This window comes from Tachyglossus aculeatus, chromosome X4, assembly GCF_015852505.1.
Source record: "Tachyglossus aculeatus isolate mTacAcu1 chromosome X4, mTacAcu1.pri, whole genome shotgun sequence".
Taxonomy (NCBI): Eukaryota; Metazoa; Chordata; class Mammalia; order Monotremata; family Tachyglossidae; genus Tachyglossus; species Tachyglossus aculeatus.
In genome coordinates, this window is record NC_052098.1 from 16,954,646 (window position 1) to 16,980,530 (window position 25,885).

At 42.7% G+C, this 25,885-nt stretch overlaps 1 protein-coding gene across 2 annotated transcripts in view; it reads right to left on the reverse strand.

The window, feature by feature from the left end:
- Positions 1-25,885, reverse strand: part of RFX3 (regulatory factor X3) — a 261,490-nt gene that overhangs the window by 105,346 nt on the left and 130,259 nt on the right. For both annotated transcript variants that reach the window (XM_038769597.1, XM_038769596.1), the window contains 2 exons: positions 13,477-13,551; positions 372-553 (listed from right to left, as the gene is read on the reverse strand). In XM_038769597.1, coding sequence (XP_038625525.1) covers positions 372-553; positions 13,477-13,551 — 257 coding nt within the window. The remainder of the gene's footprint in view (positions 1-371; positions 554-13,476; positions 13,552-25,885) is intronic.

The following is a 25,885-nucleotide window of genomic DNA, read 5'->3' on the forward strand; positions in this document are numbered from 1 at the left end:
CCGTTGGTCTTAGAATGGGTTTATGATTTCATAGGCACAGCTCCATTTAGAGTCAACCCCTCACTCTCTGAGACCGAGAGACCACCTCTCTCCTTTTACCTCACTAAGAAATACACAGTTCCATCCAGCAACTCTGACCCCCATGTCCCTGGCAGGTTTTTTTGAATTTTGAAGTGAACACAACTTTTCCATGGCACATCTCTGACGCTGCCAGACACCTTCTCTTCCTAGTCTAATCCTCTTGTACTTTCACTCTTCCAGGGATTTTGGTCACTTGTACGTGTACTGTGAGCTGACATCCATTTACTCCAGTTACAATGTAACGAGTCCTGCAAATTAAAAATGAGTGCAAACGGAATTTCAGTACTGACCTCGTCCCCAATCTCCTGGTTCGAAGCCCCATGAAAATCGACCGTATGAGTTTTCCAAAGGAGGCAGCATTGACTGGATCCAATTTGTGTTCCTGACAGTGTCGTAGGTAATGGTTGTAAAGGGTACTTCTGGGAAGGCTTACTCCTTCTGCTGTTTCATAATTATCCAACAACCACTGGAGCTATAAATGAGAGAGAATAAGCAAACAAAATCAACATAACCTAGCAAAACATCTACTCATCAATCTGAACCCTTAAACTCTACACAATAGAGAGATTGAGGACGTAATAAGAGTCATTTACTAAATTTAACTGAATTTGGATGTCAGGTACACCTACACGTACGAAACATCTTGGAAATACGTGTCAACAGCTGAACTCGTGACGTTTGTGATCTCAGACGATGTCTCTTTTGTCATTATTCAAGAGCGTAGGCTATTAAATTTCTGTATATATTTTACTTTGGAAACTATGGTTAAATTCAAATAATCATGCCAATTTGTAATAAGTATAATCTACACAATCATAGAAAAGAGGTTTTCTTACTTGGACTGAAGGTGTGCCACTTCATCTATCTTTATTACTATTTTTTTTTTTTTACAACAGATTAACAGGCTGTCTTGTACGGAGGTCTGACCCAAGCCTAGAATTTACCACTTGATTGAACATACTCATGACTGATCAATACATTTCCCCTGGCAATTTAATCCCTGGCAAAGTAGAGTCAACAAAAATAAGGGGACCCAGAGAAAACAGACCCTAGCAATACAGGGAATCTTAGAAATCAGTGTCATTTACAGTTTGCATGTTATTGACATGAAAACATAATTGATTTCCAAGCACCGGAGTAGCGTGATTTCCAATAATCAGGGTTGAGGTAATCTTTCTATAGCTGTTGGCTACCTGAAATGCTACCGAAATGGTTTCCAAGCCGCTTGAAATCTTTTTGGTCTGCTGAGACCCTTGTTACAACGTGAAGAGCCAGACAAATAACATTTAAGCACCAGTGATCCTGCAACCTATTAGCACAGTCAAAATCATCTACATTCAAATGAGTGAAACTGCAAAGAGCACGTCACACAACCGGCAAGCGTATGCACAGAATGAACACCACAAAGAATAAAAGTACATAAACAGAATAAACGGCAAATTACAACAATGAACTAAACAATACCGTATTTCAAAGGGGGGGGGGGGGGCACACAAACTAAAAATTCAGAAATGAAGGGATATAAAGAAATCGAAGGCCTCAAGATAAACGAATACCTAAAGGGCTGGAGTGGGCCAACTTTAGCGTCGCCGTATTCTCCCCCGTCCCCCCTTCCCACTGGCAGACTTGGGGTAGAATGGAGGTCTGTACTACTCCGTAAAGCTGCTGCCACGGGTTTGCGAGCCATCTCTTGCCACTTTCAAGCTGCTTTTCTACTGCACCATGGCTACTCCCAACTCTAGCGGTACCACGGGGCTCCCTTTCGTTGCTACAGGCGTGAGGCGTATTATTGGCAAGTTGCCTCCCACTCTGAGTGTTTCTGGGGCAAGGAGTTGCCAGAATGCAGCTTCGGCAATACTCTCCAGGAGCGGCGTGCCTGTCTTAGAGACTTCCCAGGGCATAAAATCCCACCGGTTACGTCCTGGGCCTTGAAGATACCTGGAGAAGGCTTAGAATCAATCAGTCGAGCAATCGTATTTACTGGGCACTTACTCCACGCAGAGCACTGCGTGTAGTTTAAGACAACGGAATTAGCAGACACATTCCCTGCCCATAATAATAATGATAATGGCATTTATTAAGCGCTTACTATGTGCCAAGCACTGTTCTAAGCGCTGGGGAAGTTACAAGGTGATCAGGCTGTCCCACGGGGGGCTCACGGTCTTAATCCCCATTTCACAGATGAGGGAACTGAAGCACAGAGAAGTGAAGTGACTTACCCAAAGTCACACAGCTGACAATTGCCAGAGCCGGGATTTGAACCCATGACCTCTGACTCCAGAGCCCATGCTCTTTCCACTGAGCCACGCTGCTTCTCTTAATGAGCATGGACACTGGACTATATGCAATAGGAAATGAAACTTGCCATTGTTTGCCTGCTTCCCTGTTCATTAGCGACTTCAGCTTCAGTTTTAACGACTTGACGGGAATCTAAATCTCCAGGTAAATAACCTTCTAATGCCAAATATCAGGGAACTGCATATCTACCGGTTACATTTTCGGTGACCGTCGAGCCCTTCTTGTACAGGTTTAAGATGCGATTTTAATTCACTTTTTTCAGGCTTAACAATTTAGCTAATTCACACGACCATATAACAATGGCACTGTCAGGTAGAATAAATACTGAAAGGGCAAATTCTAAAGAAGGAAGAATCATATCAAATGCACAGCCAAATTTCTCGTATAATTTCTTTTTGTGATCACTTGCCCCACGGAAGGAAGAACTCTCTAAAATCACGATGATATTGATAATGTTATTAATGATAATAATAATATTTGTTTAGCACTTACTATTTGCCAAGTACTACACTAAGCACTGGGGTAGATACAATACAATTGGTTCAAACATAGTCCCGGCCCCAAACGCGGCTCACAGTCTAAGGGGTATTTCCCATTTTGCCCATGAGGCACAGAGAAGTTAAGTGACTTGCCTAAGGTCACACAGCTGGTAAGGGGAGGAGCCGGGATTAGAATCCAGGTCCCCTGATTCCCAGGCCCATGCTCTTTCCACTAGGCCACATTTCTTGAACATTTGATTCAGTTGCATTTGGAAATTATCTTTCAAGTGAACCTATGTTGACCCATATGAGAACACTCCTAGCCTCATAAAATTTCAATGGCTTAGCCCTTTGAAAAGTGACTTTTTTTTCCAGTAACTGTTCACAGATGAAAATTTACTGGAGTATCTTAGAATTTAAAATGTTTGTAGGGCTATTTATGGAGGTCCTGCCAAATGACCAGTCTCCCTCGTATAAGAAGGAAAACAAAAAAGGTGCCAATGCACCGTTGAGAAAATATGTTGGTGCAGAGAAAATTGATCTTTGGCTCCACAAATCCAGAATTTAACACATCCTCCATGCCAAAAATGAAATTTGCCTCATCCTCAGACTTATTATATGAAATAACTGAAATTTGAATCTTGCAACAATCCTCGCCCCATCTGAAGTAAACCTGGAAACATTACACTTGTGACAATTTAAGCCTTTGAAAGCATTTCTTTTTTTTAACACTTACAATATTAGAGGATATACGTTTTTAACACACAACATTAGAGGCTATGCGGTTTAAATCGGAATCGGAGTTAAAATCTGGTATCGCTTTGGATTTCATTTGCAGAATTTTAATGTTCTAGCACAATCCTTTCATCTTGGAATGACAAACTTGTTTGCAGGAATATTTATCAAAAATGTATATTATGTAAATTCAAATGAATTTAGTGATATCAAGTGAACGACAACAAACGGAACAGTAAGAAAATATTATCCTCATTTTCATAATGAAATTTAAATAATTCATCAAAATACCCCTAAGGTACATTGTCTATGTTGTTATCATCCTCAGAAGCCAATCAGTGGAGAAGAATTTGAATGCAGTGTTTTAGAACTGAAGTTCTGTGCGAGTCTAAACATTCGGTAAGCCTTAGGGCACACTGAAAGACATGTTAGCATCTGAAATACGGAACTGAAATAAACTTAAAAACCATATGCAAAAAGTATAGCACTGAAATCGGAAGGGAGAGACAGCCCAAGGGAAACGGGTGTAACTAATACTGCTTCCTCTGTCCTTTACTCATCCTTTCAGTTTTTCAAAGGGTCTGAAAGAGTAACCGATTCTTTGGGAAAAGAGTTGCAAACTTCACAAACACCCTGAAATTGAGCATAAAAGACAGAAATTATGGTCAAAAGCCTATAGGCAATCAGCTAATAATTCACTAACGTCTTAGAATCAAATGTTTGGGTTTTTTTTTTACCGGTGCATCTATATTTACACATACAAACGACCTATGCCTTATATATGCACCTATGTAGACCTAAAGATTAAGATGTCTGAGGATGCTGCAGCAGATGAGGTAAACTTGCCCAGTAACAACATGCCCTTGCTCCCAGCAAACGGTCAAAGAAATTGCTCAGCAAATCCAAAGATATTTTTAAAGCACACTCCGTTCTGCCGTAACACGTTTTCACCGCGCATTCTGCCTGAAAGGTTAGGAGGGGAAGTTCTTCGGACATGGCGAGCCTGTTTGCTTGCGTATAACGTGCCTCGGTGTCCAAAGAAACGACATCAGGACGGTCGAATGTTGCGGGGGAGTTATCTTCAACGTGCGGCTTCGCCAGAACACGGCACACTGTGTGATATTAGAACCGGGCGTAGTGCAATGATTTTCCAATACGTTATTACAATAACCAACGAAATACACTGCATTTATAAACCCGTCGACTATACCCACGTGTCAGCTGGAGAGTGCAAAGGTTCGTTCGGGACTCTGAAACGCTAATTACATTCAAGTGGTAGTTGGAAGAGGCGTAAATCTTCCGAGTGCAGAAATCCTTAATTGGCCGTGGGTCCCGCTGGCGCGCGCGCGTAACTTTCCAAGTCTGACCGACTCCGCCCTCCACTGAGGAGGCGAAAGAGCCGGAGTCGAGGAATGCCTCCTGGGGTGATGTCATCAGCTGTGCAGAACAACCTACGGCGTCTCATGCGGAAGACAGACGGGCTGGGAAAATTCCTGGATAACGCGGCTGGCGATGTCCACGACGGCTACTGGGGCAGTTGCCCCGACATCCGCCCGCTGGCCTACGGTGCCACAGCCGAGCCGGTGGGCTCTGTACGTAAAATGATCACATGCGCTCTGCGGCGTGCTACACCCTTTCCCGTCTACCACCTTGCTGCATCCCGCACCCCAGCGGGAACAACGCTAGCAAGGACGAAAGAGTGAAAATGGCCCCGGGCAAGTTCCTTGCCGCGGATTTTCGATCCTGAAGCCTTCACGACCGGGCCGGGGCTCATCCGTCGTTCACGAGGGGCGATTCCATCGAGGAACATTCGTTCCAGTTACTCTGCGTCACACGATGCGCTTAAAATGCCTTTCGAACGTGAGCTAATGCAGGTACGTAAAACTCATTACCGCGGAAGGGTCACAAACGAGGTTTTACTCTTACGTGTGGGCCGCGCTTTTTCAAAAGCTGCAAATTACTAATCCTTTTTTGGTCATGTGATTATTAACCTAACCCCCAATCCATTATTAAGAAAATGAAATGGGTGAACAGAATTACCCATTATTCTCTTGAAGATACAGAGTAAAGCGGTGAGCCTGCAGTGGGGACAGGGATCCGAAAATAGGATGAGGACAGAGATCCAGAGAAAGAAAAGAGAGGCAGAGGGAAAGAACGAAGCAGAGAGAAGGAGAAACCTGGGTAAGAGATGTAGAAGTGGTCGGTAGAGGGGAAAAGGCACGGAGACATAAAGTGACAGACCCGTACGCACAAAAATCCCTCATACACACATCTGCCCTGATGATTTTACTCCTCAGACACTGACCCTCCTCCCTACACATTTCTGCCCATCAATTAACGGTATTCACTGAGCACTTACTACGTGCAGAGCACTGGATTAAGTGGTTGGGAGAGTACATCCAGCGCTTAGAACAGTGCTTTGCACTTATAAAGCGCTTAATAAACGCCATCATTATTATTACAATACAGCAGAATTAGCAGACGCATTCCCAGCCCAGTACTGTGCCGGAAGAGCCGCTTCCAATCAATCCATCAATCATATTTACAGAGCGCTTTCTGTGTGCAGAGCACCGTGCTAAGCGCTTGGGAGAGTACAATATAGGAATACAAAGGAGCTGGAAGGCACAGTCCCTGTCCACAATGAGTTTACAGTCTGCTGCAGCTCTCTGGAATTTCGGGCCCAGAGGGGCTTCGTGGAGAACAGTCCCTTGAATCCTGGAAAGTGGCACAGGCAAGCTGGGAGCTGAAATGCGAAAAGGTGGAACCGAGGAACATACGCTCTCTTTTTTCTCCAGCTTCCCTGTTACAGCTAGAGGCCCTATCACAGTCTATCACAGGGTTCCTGGACAATTACATTCACCCTAGTTGACCCAGGATGAGTGCAACTGTCCAGGAGCCAATCCTCCTAGATTCAGCCCCATTTTTTTTTTAATGGCATTTGTTAAACGTCTACTATGTGCCAGGCACCGTACTAAGCGCTGTAGGACACAGTCCACAGCTCACGCGTCTTAATCCTCATTTTACAGATGAGGTAACTGAGGCACAGAGAAGTGACTTGGCCAAGGTCACACAGAAGACACGTGGTGGAGCTGGGATTAGAACCCAGGCCCGCGCTCCAGCCACTGGGGCATGCTGCGTCTTTGCTGCTGCTATTACCCCAAAGTGGGGCTACTGTTTGAGAGTGCTGGTCTCTCCCCATTTTCAGGAAGGTAGTTGAGCAGAATTCACAGCCTCTGCCAGCAACATCAGTTGTTTGTCTTAAACTTTACCCAGAGGCATTACTGAAGGGGGGCGTGGAGTGTGGGGAGAGGGCAGATAAAGAATGAGGGGAAAAAGGGGAGGAGGGGGAGGAAGAAGGGGTTCCCCTCTTACAATCAATCAATAACATTTATTGAGCGCCTACTGGATGCCCAGCACTGTTCTAAGGTCTTGGGAGAGTACGACAGAATTAGTAGACACGATCGCTATCCTCAAGGAGCTTGCTATCCAGTGGGAAGCCTGGAGAAGAGCGAAAGGGAGAGGAAGAGGGGTTAGGTAAAGACTGGCTTGGTTAGGCAGAAAAAAACCTCCTAAGCAAGAACCTCCTAGAATACTTTATGGGTAAGTATATTTAAAATTATTTCAAGTGGAATACTTGTAGCCTTAGTCACAAGCAAAGACTACCTGAGCTACGTAAAGGGCCGAGGAAGAACACAAAAGACGGGTCGACAATACGGAAGTGAGTGGGGGAAAAAAGACAAGGAAGAAGCACTCTAGAAGATGCTTGAGAAGCATTCAAATGGAGAGGGAACACAGAAAAAAGTTACAAAAGGTATTTCTTGATAACTGAATTTAAGATGGTCATTTTGGATCAATGGTAGGAATATACTCTAATTTATAGTAACGGCTTCATATTCAGGCTCGCATATAATTTTGTAGCTATTCTAAGTGCAACTGATTCTTTTGAGAAAACTCAAACAAATAACCTATTTAACTATTCAAAAATCAATCATTCAAGCAGTGGTATTTACTGAGTGCTTACCACGTGCAGGGCACTACACTAAGCATTTGGGAGAATAAAATCAAAGCGTTGGTAAGCAAGGTCCCTGCCCTCACGGAGCTTACAGTCCAGTGAGTGAGACAGACATTAAAATAAATTACAGATAGGAGAGCAGCAGAGTATAAGGAAATGTACCTATAGTCTGTGGGGGTAGGACAAGTAGCGAAGTGCTTAAAGGGTACAGACCCAAGTACGTAGGCGATGCAAAAGGGAGGATGAATAGGGTGGGAAAATGAGAGATTAGTCAGGTAAGGCCTCTCAGAGGAGGTGAGATTTAAGGAGGGCTTTGACGTGGCTGGGTTGTAGTCGGAAATTAGTGAGGTAAGGTAAGAGGGAGCGAGCTGATTGAGTACTTTAAAGCCGATGGTAAGGAGTTTCTGTTGGATGTGGAGGCCGACGGGCAACCCCTGGAGGTTCTTGAGGAGTGGGAAGACACGCGCAGAACGATTTTTTAGAAAAGTGATCCGGAAAGTGGAGTGGAGTGTGGACTGGTTGGAGGAGAGGCTTGGAGACAGGGAGGTCACGAGAAGGCTAAATGCTGTAGTTGAAGAAGGAGATGATAAATGCTTCGACGGGCGTGACAGTCTGTGTGGAGAGGATCGGATTCCAGAGATGTTGTGAAGGTAGAACCAACAGGTTTTTGTGAGAGACTAAGTGGGTTGAATGAGAGAGCGGAGTGGTGGATAATGCAAAATCTATGGGCTGGTGAAACAAGAAGGATGGTTGGGAGTGATCTTGTCTACAATGATAGGAAAGTCAGAGAAAGGGGAAGATCTGGGTGGAAATACGAGGTGTTCTCTTTTGGACATGTTACGTTAGAAGAAGGACGGTGGGGAGCGGTCTTGTCTACAATGATGGGAAAGTCGGGGAAGGAGGAAGATTTGGGTGGAAATACGAGGTGTTCTCTTTTGGACATGTTAACTTAGAGGTGTTGGTGGGACATCCAAGTACAGATGTCCTAAAGGCAGGAAGAAATACGAGACTGCAGAGAAGGAGAGAAGTCACGGCCAGAGAGGTAGGTTTGGTAATGATCCATGAAGACATGGTAGTTGAAATCCTGGGAGAGAATGAGTTATCCAAGGGTGTGGGTGTAGATGGAAAATAGGAGAGATAGGAGGAGACCCAGGAGAGGACCGTGTCGGTGAAGCCAAAGTTAGAGAGTGTTTCCAGGAGAAGGGGGTGAGCCACGGTGTTAAAGGCAGCCATGAGGATTAGTCTATGAGGGTTAGTAAAAATGAATCCATTTCTACCAACTCTTTCAATTTCATACTTGCCCTCTTGCCAGATTCAACTGCTCAGTGAAAAGGAAATTCTGAAAATGATAGCTGAAACAATTTTTCGTATACTTGCCCATAACTTTCAAGTACAATGCGTGGGCACATCGAATAGTGAAAACGTTTTTAAAAGAGTAAGTTCTTCATATTAAAAAAAAAAGGTAAACGCATATGCTCCATCTGCATTCTGCAAAATTAAATTCCGACTAAAGAATGATAAGAAAAGGTAAGTAGAAGTGAGTGTTCATTACTCAAAGTTCACCCTTTAAAAGGCTGGGTCAACACTACAAGTGAAGTGGAGGGCTGGAACAACTGTACAGCTAATTCTGCCAAAATGAATTTCTTTGAATTGTCAGTACATGCAAATATATTTATTGAGTGCCTACTGTGTAGGTGCTTACATTTTCTGAACAGGCAAACATATTTATTGAGTGCAGACATGCTAAAATTATCTGGATAGCTGACTCACTCCTCCACTGAAGACTACTGAAGTCTCAGCCTAAATTGTAGAGTAAAAGAAAATACACATTGTTGCTGGTTCCCTTTTCCATTTCTTGATATAATTTCAATTCGGATCCATCCATTTACATTCAACAAGAACTATTATCCACTCTAACATTTTCAATTCAACATCGGGTGTTCCAAAGATGAAATATTCTAGAAGGAAGAATTTATTATTAAAGCTTTAAAATGAGTAATAGGGAGGCACATAATTGGAATATTTGTTGGAGAGTTGACTCTCCCAGTGGTGCCCTTGAAGCTTTGAAGAACGAGTGAGTGGATAGAGTATTTTTACCTGGGTTTAACTACAAGCCATCAAAATAATGAAGTGTCTTAATGTTTAGGAAGCGGGACACTGAATTTGACTTCTTCTGGCATTTCTTTAAACCCACTGAGCTTTCTGAAAGTTTTCAGATGTCTTTTATATTACTTGCTTGCCATAAAGAAGCAAAAAAAAAGTGGTTAAAAAATTCCCAAGCAGTGGAGACTGTAATCTTTATCTTGGTGTAGAAGAGCCTCATTATTTTACGAATGAAGTGACATAAGCATATATGATGGTAGAAACCAATGTAATTTTTAATCTTTTTATTTAATTTTGGTTAGATTGAGAAAAGTGAACAATTCTTTTTTCCCAAAGGAATCCGACTGCCAAAACTCCCCTCGTCTCTCGTCTCCCCCCACCCAAAGAGGCATTTCCAAATTAACTTCTCTACATGTAACATTTGGGATATTTTTCCAGATGGATGCTAACCCATTAGGATTCATTTTAAGTGCAATTTACTAATGATATGCACGCCAACAATCGTTATTTTTGCCATAATTGACATTCCAACTTGTACTTCCCAAGCGCTTAGTACAGTGCTCTGCACACAGTAAGCGCTCAATAAATACGATTGAATGAATGAATTACCAATGTTGGAATAGCAAAGTAGAAGACGAGTATAAAACAAGGAACTTTGCTTTAGTGTAGATAGATTTTAGTGGCAAAAAGCATGAAATGATCATTTGCAGGATTACAAATTGGAAAGAAAAAATTGCACATGGCTTTTTACAATTTCTTATGCTGAAAACTCCACAAGCCTATAAACCTTACAGATGTTGCAAACAACCAGCAAAATCCAGATTCCGGAGCTTTGCACATCTTAAGTGCGAATTTGGAGCCAAGGAAATCATTCTAGCTTTAAGCACTGACCACAAAGTCCAGATAAAGTCTCATCTTTTACTTTTCAAGATGCTTCAACTTGATTGAGAACTTTACAGACAGAATACTTTTCAACATTGCCTTTCAATAGGAATTTACAACTTGATTGAAAACAGTTAAAATGACAAAATATAAAACATCTAGCAATCAGTTAGGCATCAACCATAATTTATACAAAGAACCCAGTTTAAACTTTAAATCATTTTTTGTAAAATTGGTAGCAGCATCAATTCTTTCAATAATAGTATGAACTGTATTGTTAGAGGCTTGAAAAACATAAACAACATTAGCATGGTGATGGGGCTTATCATTATACATTTTACAGGTGCTCTCTTCAGAGTGATTTTACACGAGTCCTGTTGATACATTAGTTGCTTCAGAAAGGAATTTGAGGTATTTTACTATGTAAAACATATAAAAATAGAATTGGGATAGATGAAAAAAAGTCATTACATTAACAACGCTAAATATGTCCTGCTACTACACAGTATAAAAACTTCATGATGGCTATAACCACAAATAATTTGCCACAATGTATAATGCACAAGAAAGGCACAGAGTGCAACACACTTGCTTGTTGTTGTAGTTTCATTCATACCCCTCATTAACATCAATTATCTTTACATGAATTATATAAGAACACTAATTTCAAAATCTTTAACATTTTGTCAACATATCCGCATTAAAATAAAAACATATAAATATGTTCTCCTACCTACACGTTTGTCAATGAAAAATTTCATGAAATATCCCAACAGAAACATTAATACAGAGGAGCTAAGGATGAACAGATATCCAGGATATATACTGTCTCTTGCGTATCTATTTACAGAGACACATATATTAATAAATGCCATTATTATTATTGTTATATTCTCTCTCGGCTTCGCTTTCCACGTTCCATAATATATATCTTTAATTGAAGGGACTATGCGAAGTCTCAAAGACTCACTATAGTAAAGAGTCCAAATGTGTCCGAGTCTAGAAGTTCGCATTTGAAGGTCTGCAGACACCAATTGGTCTTTATGTTTCTAGGCTGTGAGCCCGCTGTCGGGTAGGGACCGTCTCTATTATGTTGCCAACTTGGACTTCCCAAGCGCTTAGTACAGTGCTCTGCACGCAGTAAGCGCTCAATAAATACGATTGAATGAATCTTTCATTCGAGAGAATATGTTCTACAGTGGATGGCCTCGGTGAACCCAAGCAGCTCACGGAGACCCACAGTTCCAGGGCTCAATTTGGGTTTCAGGGGCCGCCATTTGGGCGGGATTCTGGAGCCTGGGTCTCCGCCCAGATCTCTGGTCTTTGTAAGAAATAACTGCAGATTCTTCCGTCCCTCTACTCCCTTCACATTTCAAACACTCAACGGTCATCGGTCATCTCCCTACCCCTTAGTATTACTCAACCCATTACGTAACACGTACAGACCGAGCCTCGAGCCAGTAACAAAGAAGTAAAACATGTTCAGGACATTTACAAAGACCAGGACGCTTCACATCCAATTTTCCCAAAGGAAATTAAAAGCAATGGGACAAAATGAGACTTTTCCACAAGCCTGGCTGAACAGTTTTCATCTTACAGACAATCCGTTTTCATTTCCCAGTTAACACGTACGATGCACTTTCAGTATTGGATTTCAGTATTCAAACGACCTTATCAAATCAGAAATGGCAAAGGAGCATACGGAATGAACTAAATTTATTTGGGAATACTGATGAACATTTTTAGGAATTCCAAACATGTTACAAATTATTCTTTCTCTGCTTTATTTTCATTCATTATATACAATATTGGACCTACCAAAATATAAGCCCACACTTTAAAAAAGACCTAACATGAACAAACTTCGGTCAGATGGGGGTATAAAAACCACAGATCTCTTCAGCAACACTTCGGGTAACCATTCATTTCTAAAAACGGGGAGATTAAGTAAAGAATTGGGGAAAGAGAACGATAGGGAATCAAAATAATCTTAAACGATTTCATTGCTGAATTTAACGTTCCCACTTTCGACGGGGGAAACCAAAGGCAACACCGGTACCTACAAATTTAGGCTCAGATGCATTCATTTTTGATCTAGTCCAACTTCACCTCATATGTCACAAAAAACAGCAGTCGGTTAGCTTCCAATGAACTTTTCACCATTCCATATTCTCAACTGATCATTCCCACACTTACCAGTGTCACTGTGATGCTTCATCTGATGACAGTGAGCATTAGTACACCGAAGAAATAGAGCACTAATGCTGTGGATCACATATTTAAGTTTTACAAAGGATTACATGCCCACAGACTCATTGCTTTTATGGTTCAGCTTAATTTCTTTCGGTTCCCAGGCCGATGGACCACACCGACTGGTATGGCTGCCTAATGCCAGTTTATAGATCACGTGCAATTGTTTGTCACTTTCTAAATGATTCATGCGTGGGTTTGTCATTCAGATTTTAAATGGAGAGGATATTATTCATGCATGCATTTTCCTTTCTCCCTCCCCCACAAATTATTGTTGATTCCCTAGTCATTCCATTATTGTCTATATTTTTCTAATAGATGTCAAGCTAAAGAATCTGGATTACGTAGAACTCCTTAACAGGTTTTTTTTAAACCAACAAATGCCTTGTTATTTCATTTCAAATGGGTTAAATTGTCTGAAATGATGCAAATCCTATCAAAGAAAGGAATCGAGGCCTCCAGTGTTGAGACATTTGACTGGATAAAACAGCGATGAGTGATGTACAGATTGTAAGTGACTGAGAAAGAGGGTTAAGAAGCCAAATAAATGAGTAAATGACTAAAACAAGCATTTAGAGATAAGGTAACATGCGGAACAAGCAAGAAATTAGTTTACATGAAGAAGAGGCAACTTACATGGCTGTTGAGAAGAGAGCTTCTGTGAGTGGACAGACCGTCAGACTTTTGCAGCGTCTCAATCGCCATTTCAATCTGATAATAGATTTCATTAAAAAAAGGGCTCAAGACAAGATAGTACAAAAAGGCTAACCAGAGAAATTTTGATAGAAATTTTAAGGTTCAATTTTTGCTTCAATGTTGACTACTGACTAGATAAAAGGGGCATCGTTCCCTCCTCCCTCCTCCGAAAATATAACAAAAACGAGTCACATGACAAAGGCAAACCAGCTTGAATATTCAGGCATTCTAGTCAGAGGGAGTTCTACGGCACAAGAACCCCAATAGGATTTTCCAAAGGCTACGAGAACACAAAAAGATGGAAGTGCACAGTTCAAAGCCCCAGATGGGGAATAGAAACCAATGTATTTTTTCACATCTTCCCACCAAGATAATGTTCCGAGTATTATTCGTGATATTATGAAAGAGAATCATTCCTTCAGATCCTGCCTTTAATCTGCACTCCCGTAGTATGAAAAGAAGTTTGGAGATACTCTATTCCAGCTTGTTTTCCTTACGTTCAACTTGGAGTATCTGAGAATCCACTATGGAAGCAACATTAGGGTGGACTAACAGGACAAAGCAATCACGTTCTTACAGCAAGCGTTATCTCTGAATACAAAGGACAGCTCTTCCTATATGTATCCCTATAAAGGTGCGATGACGACAGAGACATCAGAAATGGGAGCGGATGTGAGATGTAACACAGAGAAACAATTTAGAACCAAAGAGGAGAAAGTCCAATCCGAGAAACAGTACACTGGCACGAATTCACCAAGGGTCAACAATAAACACGCCTTTCCCACTGAAAAATGTATATTTAGAGACATATCTCTGCACGCTGGCCCTATTGAGTCCTCTTGCATCGCTTTAGTTTTAAAAAATCGATCTAGCAGCTGACGCTATCACACACCCAGACTGCAGATCACGTGTTTAACCTTTGAACGGAAAACTCATATCCTTATAACACGAAACCTTTCCTGAGCTACATTTCGCAAATTCCTTCATTAGTGGTTTGACTAGATCATCCCCTTCTTATTGACATTAGTCGGCAGTGAGTTCAATACCTAAACAGTTTCACGCTTCTAATGACTTTCTAAGGTCTTTGTGAGTTCGGTTTTCGAAATTAAACAAAAATCCTCACAAACCATCATAAATTTAAATTGCTAAAATAAGGAACTGGCTGCAGCAGCCCTGGGATTTATTAAAGCGGTAACAGATAAGGAAAGGTTTTACTGTCCTCATGTCGACAACTCAGTGCAACCGTTTGGGTTTCGGAAGGTTCCCGAGTGCAGCCTTACAGGAGGTTGGACTCACGGGGAGTTGTAAACATGGATCGGTATACATGTCATTGAGGCAAACGCCAGAATTTAGTAACCCAACATTGGCCTGGGGATTTCCCTCTCAAACGTATATATGCTGAACTGACATAATGAAGCAAGACAATCACGTCAATGACTTATGCTTGGCACAGCAGAGAAAACTCAATGTCATCTGCACATGGTCTATGATGTACAAAATGGGATGTAATTATACTCAGTCAATTGGAATTTTTTCTGGTCAAAAGCGGGCCTGTAACTCTACTAAAGGCCGACAGCAGGAAGACAGAAAAGAACTATCATCAGATCATCATATCCGCCTCTTTTACAGGTCAGGATATGATCCTCAGATGTTAGGTGTCTCATTTAATCTTGTAAAAAAACTAGAACTGAGCCATTCTAAGAAGTCACTGTAGTTTAGTCATTTGACACAACTGGGCTCCAAGGACATTTCCTTCTCCAATTCTTATTTCCAAAAAAATAATGTAAGTGGGCGATTTATTTATTACTCTATTTATTTTACTTGTACATATTTACTACTCTATTTATTTTATTAATGATGTGCATATAGCTATAATTCTATTTATTCTGATGGCTTTGACATGCTCTGTTTTGCTTTGACACCTGTCTACATGCTCTGTTTTGATATCTGTCTCCCCCTTCTAGACTGTGATCCCGTTGTTGGGTAGGGACCGTCTCTATATGTCGCCGACTTGTACCTCCCAAGCGCTTAGTACAGTGCTCTGCACACCGCAAACGCTCAATAAATACGATTGAATGAATGAATTTAAATATTTTCCTAGTAAATAGTTCCAAGGAATATGCAGCATTTCCCATAAAATCCTAGAGCCAAAGATTCCAAGCTATTTTTAAAATGAAGTAGCTGGAACCGTCAATATTAGATTTTCTTGATGACTCACAAACATAAATGAATAAAAATCTTTATAATCCATGGTTATAATGGTTATAATCCATGGCTCCAGAAAATAACTGGAAACTGACCCAATTCAAATGAAACAATGGTTAACATGAACAATAACTAAGATGTGAAATTACATCAGTAAAACTGTTAAAGAGTATAAGTACACAAGCAAAGGAAAACTTACGAATCCCCCCGTTGGTACATTTTGAACAACTTCAATAATGTTTCCACGCAATTATAAATTGGATCCCTATTTCTTGGAATGCACATTTCCAGCTCTAAAAGAAGGAAGAGAGGTAGAATTTCCGAAGAGTGGAGCGTAGGAGCTAGGGTCAGCGTGGAAACTGTGATTTGGGTTGATCCTCTTCGGCACCCGAGAACTTTTAAGACTCGTTTCAACTTGAAATCACGCGGGTCACATACAGCTCCGAAGTTTCTTGAATTGCTATCTAAAGGAGATGGTAACCACTTGCTCATTCAGTATGGGTAATTCCGGTGAATCGGAGAGCGTGTGAGAAAATCAATCTATGACAGATGTGGGGGTAAAGTCGCTCGGGGGACCGGGGGTCGGGGGGTGGCAAAAAGAGGGAAGGGAAGGAATCAGGAAGAAGGGGAGAGTCTGGACAGCAGGCAGCTTCCTAGCTGCTGCAGAGGAACTTAAGCGCTTAGTACAGTGCTCTGCACACAGTAAGCGCTCAATAAATACAATTGATGATGATGATGATGGGATTTTAGGCAGGGGCAACAGGGAAAATGAGGAGACACCAGCGGTAAAAGCCAACATGTTTAGAGGAACGTGTTGAGAAGTTAGCTGTGGCTGCTAGGATCATCATTATTTCCTCTCAGGGGCTACAGGGAAGCCCCTGATGAAGCCCACTTTAATAATATTATTTTGCAATACATTGCACATCAATGCACCCCCGTAGTAGATTTGGGAAGACAACGAAGGCTCCGGACTCTTGGGGGGCGGGGATGCTTCGGTCCCCTGCTTGGAAGAAAAGTCTTGAGGCTAAAACTAGCTCCAGATTTTGATTGGCATTTGAAATGACCTTTAGAGCAAAATGAATATGCATCCTGTATATTTGTTTGCGAGGCAAAATGAATCGTGAACGGATGACTGTACTTTGGAAATGGGAGTCTTGATCTAATACTAACCTCTGCTACTGAAACTCTGAGTGATCTCGGGGAAGTCACCTAACAGTCTGTGCCTCTCATTGCCCCTTTGTATCTTTCCATTGCCTAGCGGGATTAGTAGGAGAAGAAATAATATTTGTAGTATATTAAGAGGTTTTATTTTCTTCAGAAGAAAGGCAGCACACATATTATATTAATGCATTTTTTCGTATTTACGGTTAAACGTGGAAATGAGAGTACGGTGAATATTCATTCATTCAGTCGTATTTATTGGGCACTTATTGTGCGCAAAGCACTGTACTGAGCGCTCGGGAGAGTACAACAACGGACACATTCCCTCCCCACAATGAGCTCACTGTCCAGAGGGACCCATAGTGACTTAATAAGAGATCTTCTCTGCCTCAACCTTTAATGGTGACAAGGCGGCCCCTGGCTATCCCTAATTCCAGCATCTCCTGCATCACTAAGAGGCTGTGGGCTTGGCTTCCACCGGGAACAGTCGTGGTGGAATGTGCTTGGTTCCACCAGCCGGGATTATTTCCCAACGGGTGTCTCTGTCCCCCTGCTACATGGATGAGAAGAGCGGATTCCCCAACTTTCCTGACCATGGTGGAGGTAGAGTCTAGCGAGGGAAGAGCTGGAGCAGGATTGAGCTTGACATCTGAAGACGGAGTCAAACAAAACATGGATCTCAGAGAGCGACTTTCCACCCAACAATTTCAAGGCACTTTATATTGTCTCTGTAGGGTATGGAGAGATAGGATTCATTCTCCCTATTCTTACAGCTCAGTGCAGCCATTTTTTTTTCTTCTTTCCTGACCCAATTTCTTCTCCTGATATATCCTTCCTTCCTCTCCTTCTGTAGTTAATGTATATTATTTCTCATTCAGGACAGGTAGGAAATCTTGGTTCCTGAGCTTTACCTTGACCCTTGAAGAGTTAGCATATGATTCCCTCACATTCCTGGCCCACTGACAAGTCATGTTTCCCGGTGGGACCTGAGAGTGAGGTAAGAAGGATGAGGTCCCCTTTTGGACTCCACCTATTCCTACCCTTTGAGCAACTGCCCACCACCATGATGGCCTCTCCTCCAAATGTTCTCTGGGACCGTTCCTAAAACGCTGTGACAGACGTTGACTAGAACACCCTCATTCCCAATCTCTGGCACTGGCAGTCAACGTAACTTGTTAGTTAAGCTGTATAGGTTGGCGTATGCCGAAATTCAAAAAGGGCCTAACAAAATGTATTGTAATATAAAAGATAATGTCCTATATCCATGCAGCAAGGGTGTTCAATCAGTCAATCAATGCTATTTACTGAGCACTTACTATGTGCAGAGCACTGTAATAATCATGATGATGGCATTTGTTAAGCGCTTACTGTGTGCAAAGCACTGATCTAAGCGCTGGGGGGATACAACGTGATCAGGTTGTCCCACGTGGGGCTCACAGTCTTAATCCCCATTTGACAGATGAGGGAACTGAGTCCCAGAGAAGTGAAGTGACTTGCCCAAAGTCACCCAGCTGACAAGTGGTGGAGCCAGGATCAGACCCCATGACCTCTGGCTCCCAAGCCCGGGCTCTTTCCACTGAGCCACGCTGCTTCTGTACTAAGTCCTTGGGAGACTATAGCACTTTGCCCACGGTAAGTACTCAATACCACTGATTGACTAATTAACCTTCACCTAGTCAAGGTGAATCAAAAAAAATCAGCCAAATAAGGTTTGGGGGGGAAACACAGGGTTTCCTAACGTTCTCTGAGTGAGCTAAATGGGAGGAACACTATATTTTAGAAACGGGAGTGTCCTTGGCACTGAATTCTGACAATTTTAAGCCTACACAAGTTACTCAAAATATTTAGAAAAGGTCACCTGTGGCAAAATATCTGCTGCTAAATATGCCATATGCTTTCTACTGTAAGAATTATTTTCTTCCACTGTTATAGAACAGGCATACTTGTTAAATTAGAAATCACTTTTCTTAAGAATGTCCTCTGGTCTGGTTGTCTGACCTTTACCCCTTAACTCCCACCTGCTTATTTTGATGACATAATCACGTACCTGACAGATCAAATTAATTTCACGGAAATCAATCGTAATGGCACTCAGAAACAGATTTACTCCAAGGGTAACACTACAGGAATTTTTCAGGTTAGGATTAAGCAGTAGGAGGTAAAGCAAAGATTGAATTTTCACTGGGCTGCTACCTTTTGCAATTTATCCTGCAGACCAGGATATTCAGACACACAGAGAGCAATTTCACTTTCCAAATATTCTATTAAATATACTCACTGAAAGAAGATCAGAGTTATATTCCTTGCCTATATTAAAACATCCCGTTCTTAAATATCACATAATGTAATTGTTGCCACAAGAAACCGGCTGTAGAAGTTAACGGGTTTTAAAAAAAAAACCATAGAGACGACTCTTGATTACTTATGTTCCTTTGCAATATTTCACAAATCCAACTCTTCCTATCCATCCTTATGGACACCACCAGGTTCATTCATTCATTCCTTCATTCAACTGTACTTATTGAGCGCTTACTGTGTGCAGAGCACTGTACTAAGCGCTTGGGAAGTACAAGTTGGCAACATAAGCCCTTGATTCTCTCAAGTCATCTGCCAGTCAACATGAGCTAATGTAGGGCCTTTTATATGTTCTAAGATGAGTTAAAGTCTCTCTCTATATAAAGTCCACACCTACATTTTAAAAACACCAGGATTTTTGGGTCACTCCATTCGGTAGCTCAAATTTTCAGTCCTCACTTTCTCTCTCTATATATATTACATTTATACACACATATGTGAATATACACCCAAACACATATGTGAATATATATATTTCCATATGCATATATATGTCATTGTTGAAATACTGTAAGCATTGGCTGAATTATTTTTTCCTTCTTCACTATTCTATATATAGTTGCTCATATTATCTTAAAGTACCATTTAAAACACACTATGTTTCACTATGACTACACATTTCTCTTTGAATAAAACAAAAACTCAGAACCATTGGCTTTAATGGTCTCCACTAGCTGCTTCCCTTTATCCTATTCACTCTCTTCTCCCACCACATCCCAATTTGCAAGTTTTGCTCCTTCCGCATTTACTTTAGCTTTCCCTGAGGGCAAGGAGCAGAAATTCTACTTTCAATGTATAATAATAATAATAATAATAATAATAATAACAACTGCGGTATTTGTTAAGAGAATGTGGTTTAGTGGAAAGAGCCCGGGCTCGGGAGTCAGAGGTCGTGGGTTCCATTCCCGGCTCCGCCACTTGTCAGCTGTGTGACTTTGGGCAAGTCACTTAACCTCTCTGGGCCTCAGTGACCTCATCTGTAAAATGGGGATTAAGACCGTGAGCCCCACGAGGGACAACCTGATTACCTTGTATCTACCCCAGGGCTTAGAACAGTGCTTGGCACATAGTAAGCGCTTACCAGATACCATCATCATTATATGATAAGCGCTTGGATCAGCACAGTAGCCATTTAGCTGGAGAGGAAAGGGCAGATTTCAATGATATCGTGAAGGTTGAACCGACAGGATTCGGTGACAGACTGAATAGGTGGATTGGAGAAGGGAGATGAGTCGCGGATAATGCCCCGATTATGGGCTTGTGAGACAGGGATGGTGCTATCTACAGTGATGGGAAAGTCAGGGGGAAAGAGGTTGGGACTGGAGAGGTAGGTTTGGGAATCATCAATGTAGAGACAGTAGTTGAAGCCAAGGGAGCGAATGAGTTCTCCGAGGGAGTGGGTGGAGATGGAGGATAGAAAGGGACCCAATACTGAGCCTTGAGGAACTCTCACAGCTAGAAGGGTTAGAGGCAGAGGAAGAACCCGTGAAAGAGACTGAGAAAGAATGGCCAGAGAGATAGGAGAACCAGGAGAGGATGGGGTCAGTGACGCCACGATTTTGAATAACGATTCGAGGAACAGGGGATGGTACATGGTGTCAAAGGCAGCTGAGAGTTTGGGGAGGATTGGGATGGAGCAGAGGTGGTTGGATATAGCTGGAAGGAAGTGTTTGGTGACCTGAGAGAGGGCAGTTTCTGTGGAGTTAAGAGGGTGTAAAGAAGACTGGAGCGGGTTGAGGAGAGAACTGGAGAGGGAGTGAAGGCAATGGGTGTAGATGACTCACTCAAGGAGTTTGGAGAGGAATGGTAGGAGGGAGATGGGGCGATAACTGGATGGAGCCAGGGCTTAAGGGAGGGCTTTCGGATAGGATATGGGTACATGTGCACATTGGAGGGCACTGGGGAAGAAGCGATTGGAAAGTGAACAGTTGAAGGTGGCAGTTGGGGAGGAAAAAAGGGATGGGGGAAGTGTTTCGCTAAGGTGCTAAGGGATGGGGTTGGAGACACAGGTGGAAGGGGGAGATTTTGAGAGGAGGTAGGAGATGTCCTCTTGAGATACCGTTGGGAAAGATGGGAGAATCAAAGACGGGGCAGGATAAGGGAGGGACTGGAGAAGAGCAGGGGAGATTCTAGGGAGCTCACGCTTAATGGTTTCAATTTTCTCAGGAGAGTACGTGGTCAGCTTATTAGGGTCAAAAAATAGGGTATAGAGGGGACACGGGGTTTGAGAAGGGAGTTAAATATCTTTGAGAAGGGAGTTAAATGTCTTTAAGAGCTGAGATGGGCAACGGGCAGAGGAATCCATAAAGATGAAGATTACAAATTTCTCAAGGGCAGAGGCCAGTTCTTTTACTGCATGTGTTTCCAGTACACGTTCCCAAGATCATAGTACAGATCTCTCTCTTCCACAGTAGGTACTCTCTAAATGCTCCCGTCGCTGCTGCTGCTAATTCCGAGGCCGGTCAAGTCCCTTATTTCGCTCTTCATCTACCATCAGCCTTTGGCTATTTCACTTCTCGCTCGCAACGCCACAGGAGGGAGAGCAAAGGAGGGAAAGGCGGCAGAACAAAAATTACCCGATTTTCCTAACAGCTCGAAATTCTGGAGAGAGGGGTTTCCGGTAGCAGTCTCTGTGTGTCAAAACTTTAGGGCCAGACACCAGGCTGGTTTAAGTCTGATGGGCAACTCAAATATATTGTCTGATGCTGGTCCAATTCCTGATTTGCTCTGGGCCAGACACGAGTCCAGCCAACCTCTTTCTTTTTTCAAGTTTACGGTGGGGCAGTGCAAGCTGGAGGGAAGGCGATTCTCCTCCATTGGGAGCCTCAGGGCTCAGCCTTATCTGCTGCTGTTCTACCCGCTGGCACACGCTGCCCCACCACTGCTCTGGCCTCTCTGTCTAGCTCAGGCTCCGAAACGTCGGACTTTCAAGTCATCCGACCGTGACAGCAACGTGTTAGTGATGTAAAAGGCCTCCGGCACTCTGGGTAAAAGTGACCAGTCCCACACTCGCGTGGCTCCAACCTAGGATGGCGATTTCTACGATTTTAGATTTTGTCTGGCACTTTTATCCACACGATAGCCCATTTTTGCCCTCCCAGCCCAGACAGAGAGGCAGGGACCACGATCTCCATTTTGCAGTTGAGAAACTGAGGTACAAAAAGGCTACGTGACTTGCCCCGGGTCGCACGGCAGGCTGGCGGCACGGCTCGGGCCCATATCCTCCGGCTTCCCGACTGCCACTCTTCTACTACAGCCCGCTGTCTCCCCTCAGGTCAAATTCATACAGTCCTCAAGCGTTAAGATTATTTATAGATTCCAATTACCCATATTATATTGTTGCAAAATAATTATCATGGAAAATTGAGAATCCCAGCACGCCCAGTTCTCCTATAACGCAGGGGATGTGTTCTTGTGAAATTCTGTGTTTAGGAAAACCCGTGCTGTCGCATTCATGCTCTGATGCTGCTCACATTTGCAAAAACCATTTCCTCTGATATGGGGCGCACCCTATCCAACACAAACCCGCGTGGCCAGATGAGCGGTCTCTAATTCCCTAACAACCATCCAGCCAAAATGTGCTGTGAAAACACAGGATATTGCAGAAGTGCCCGCATGTCCTCTTCAAAGAAAGGTATTGTGGCTTGGTCTCTCATTATCCCTTGCAAATTGTAAAATTCAGTTAGGGAACATTTTCATTCCACACAACACCCTGGTTTCCCTAAGGAAGGCCACGTGAGATGTAATGGAAAAAAATACGCCTCCCCGAGCTTCCACATCACAATGGGTGCTAGGAGAGAAACAGATTTGAAATCGAGGATCAGGCTTTAAATTGGACAGTATCTCACTGAAGTCTTTTCTAGTGGACAGAAGAAGAAAGGGCTGAGAAATATAGTTTTGACTATCCTGAGGGGAGAGATGCTGACAGCTATGCCTGGGATTATTATGAAAGCGGAATTACCTTCAGCGAAGCCTCTCTTCCCACAAGGCAGACACAATTTGGTGGCAAGTAAATTTAAGATAAATAGAAATAAATGCCTCTAATCATCTGCGTTTGCATATTAAATTCACCCTGTAAAATGTACTGCTATCGGCAATTACAATCAAATATTGTAACTAGATTTATAGAAGAGATGGATAATTTTGTGGCCAATAACCACAACTGCAGCTATGCATGCTGAGAGAAAGGTAATCAAATCTCATGCTTCAGGGCTTGAGCTGATAGGAACGCAGACAATAATTTCCTCTTAAATTCATACTTGACGAGTGGCCAGACCCACTGTGGAATGGCTTTTTCCCTTTCATTTAGGAGATATGGACCAGTGAAAGAAGTAGATCTCTACGTACGCACATACAATATGCCCCATCTCAGACTAGCGACCCACAGGGCACAGCCATGCATCTATCTACCTATCTAACAAACAATGTTCTTGGTGGGACTAGTCTGCATCAGTGAACAATAGCCAGGTACAATGCCAATAAATTCCATATTTTGGTCCCAAAACACCAAGTTAAAGAACACCTCCAAAATCTACAGCATGCTAAGCGTGGACGGGAACTGGAAGTTTGGTTATGAACAGCACGGGAGATACAGAGGCCAATAGTAGCTTTCTGGATCACATTTCCCACTCAGTAGCACTATTGAATTGTTCAGAAATATCAAGATGACTCAATCCAGAATTTACGACAAAGGAAGGCCTAGCTTTCCACGTCGCTGTTTTGTTTCCAGGAGCACTGACGAGATATATTACAGTGGTGGACCAATATTCTCCTTTGCTGGAAAGCCCAGGGAATTCTCGGAAAGAGCCCGCGGAAATGAATTCAATTTGGGCAAGGCGAATCAAAGATCATGGCCAAAAGACTAGCCTAGGCTTTTTTTCTGAATTTCTTGACACGCCCTCCCCCTTTCAGGTTGTGAGCCTCCCAGGGGACGGGAACGGTCTAGAATTCCCAAATATCTCTCGTTTCCCAGCGCTTACTAATGTGATCTGCTCACAGTATGTGCTTAATAAATCCTATTAGGACTACTACTTCAGAGGTTAGAGTGCCCCACAGGCACGCCTTTAGGGCGGTTAAAGCTGGGGCGGTCAGCATCTCAATAGAGGGCCCAGGAAGATAATCTTAAGAAATAATAGCGATGCGATTTGCTACGCGCTTACTATGTGCCAAGCACGGTTCTAAGCGCTGGGGCTCACGGTCTTAAACCCCATTTTACAGATGAGGTAACCGAGGCACAGAGTGGCTTGCCCGAGGTCACACAGCAGACAAACGGCGGCACCGGGATCAGAAGCCGGGTCCTCTGACTCCCAAGCTCACGGGCTCTTTCCACTGAGCCATGCTGCTTTGTACACACCAGTCCCACCCGGGTCCGTCAGTCAGTGGCATTTACCAAATGTCTACTGTGTGCAGAGCAGGGCACTAAGCACTCGGGAAAGAATAAGAGGGGTAGGGTCCCATTGCGTTTAAGGGCTTGAAAACTAGAGCTGGGCCCTTAAATTCAACTTGGCCCCCGGTCCCACCGTTAGGAGCAGAGGATCGGGTAATCGGACCTTGGAAGTTGATTCTCAGTAGGATATTGGGCCTACATCATACTGAGAACCCTGCCATCACGCAACGGATCACATAAGTCCACTGGCACTTGATGCTAACTGAGAATTCAGAAGATGCTATGACCAGAAATTCTTAAGCCAGATTATAGTTGTTCCTGAAAAGAAGGTAGAAAAAAATGCAGATAACCCTCTTGTAAGAAACAACATGAACCCTAGAGCAAGTGTGTTGTTTCTTTAATTAGAGGTACTATTTTCTTCCACGGGTATCCTAGATTACAAGGCTAAACAGGGTTGACTGTTTCCATAATTCAAGGAGCTTTTGTTTTCCTCTAAGGGAACATCCACAATAATCAATAGGATTCACAGAGTGCCTTCCTCGTGCAGGGTACTGTAGTTAAATGTTTTAAGGACACATTAAAACAGAGCTTCAGGAAATGCTGAGCTGAAAACTAGGAGTCGACTGCCATGAATAAGTAGATCAGCCTATCCGGAAAGGAGTGGACCTTTTTAAGGAAAAGTTTAGGAAGGAATGAGAGAGGTGGAGGGAAAAACGAAAACAGAACGGGGCAGTGCAAACATCAAACAGGACTACGTATAAGGGCCCATCTATTTCTGGGCACAATATGGCAGGGACTGTGGGATCCACATTGGTCTTTTCGGTAACACATTATTAAGTGAATTTCACTGTCACTAGTGCCTTCTAATACAAAGGTAAATATATATATATTTGTGCATATATATTTACATACATCCATATCTATATCTATCTATATATTTATATATATTCACACAAACGCATACACACTAAGCATTTAGGAGAGTACAAAAGAACAAAAGAGAATTAGTGGACAGGATCGCTACCTTCAAGGACCCTACAATCTAGAGGGGGAGAAAGACACTTAAATAAGTTAAACTAGGAGCAAGTTTAAAGAATTGTACCCAAGTGCTTAGGTGATGTAGAAATGGAGAGGTGGCAGTTAGGGAGAATTTCGAGTGGGGAGATGAGAAATGGATCAGAGGAGGCCTTCTGGAGGAGTTGTGATTGAAGGTCTTGGAAGATGGCTAGACCGGTAATCTGC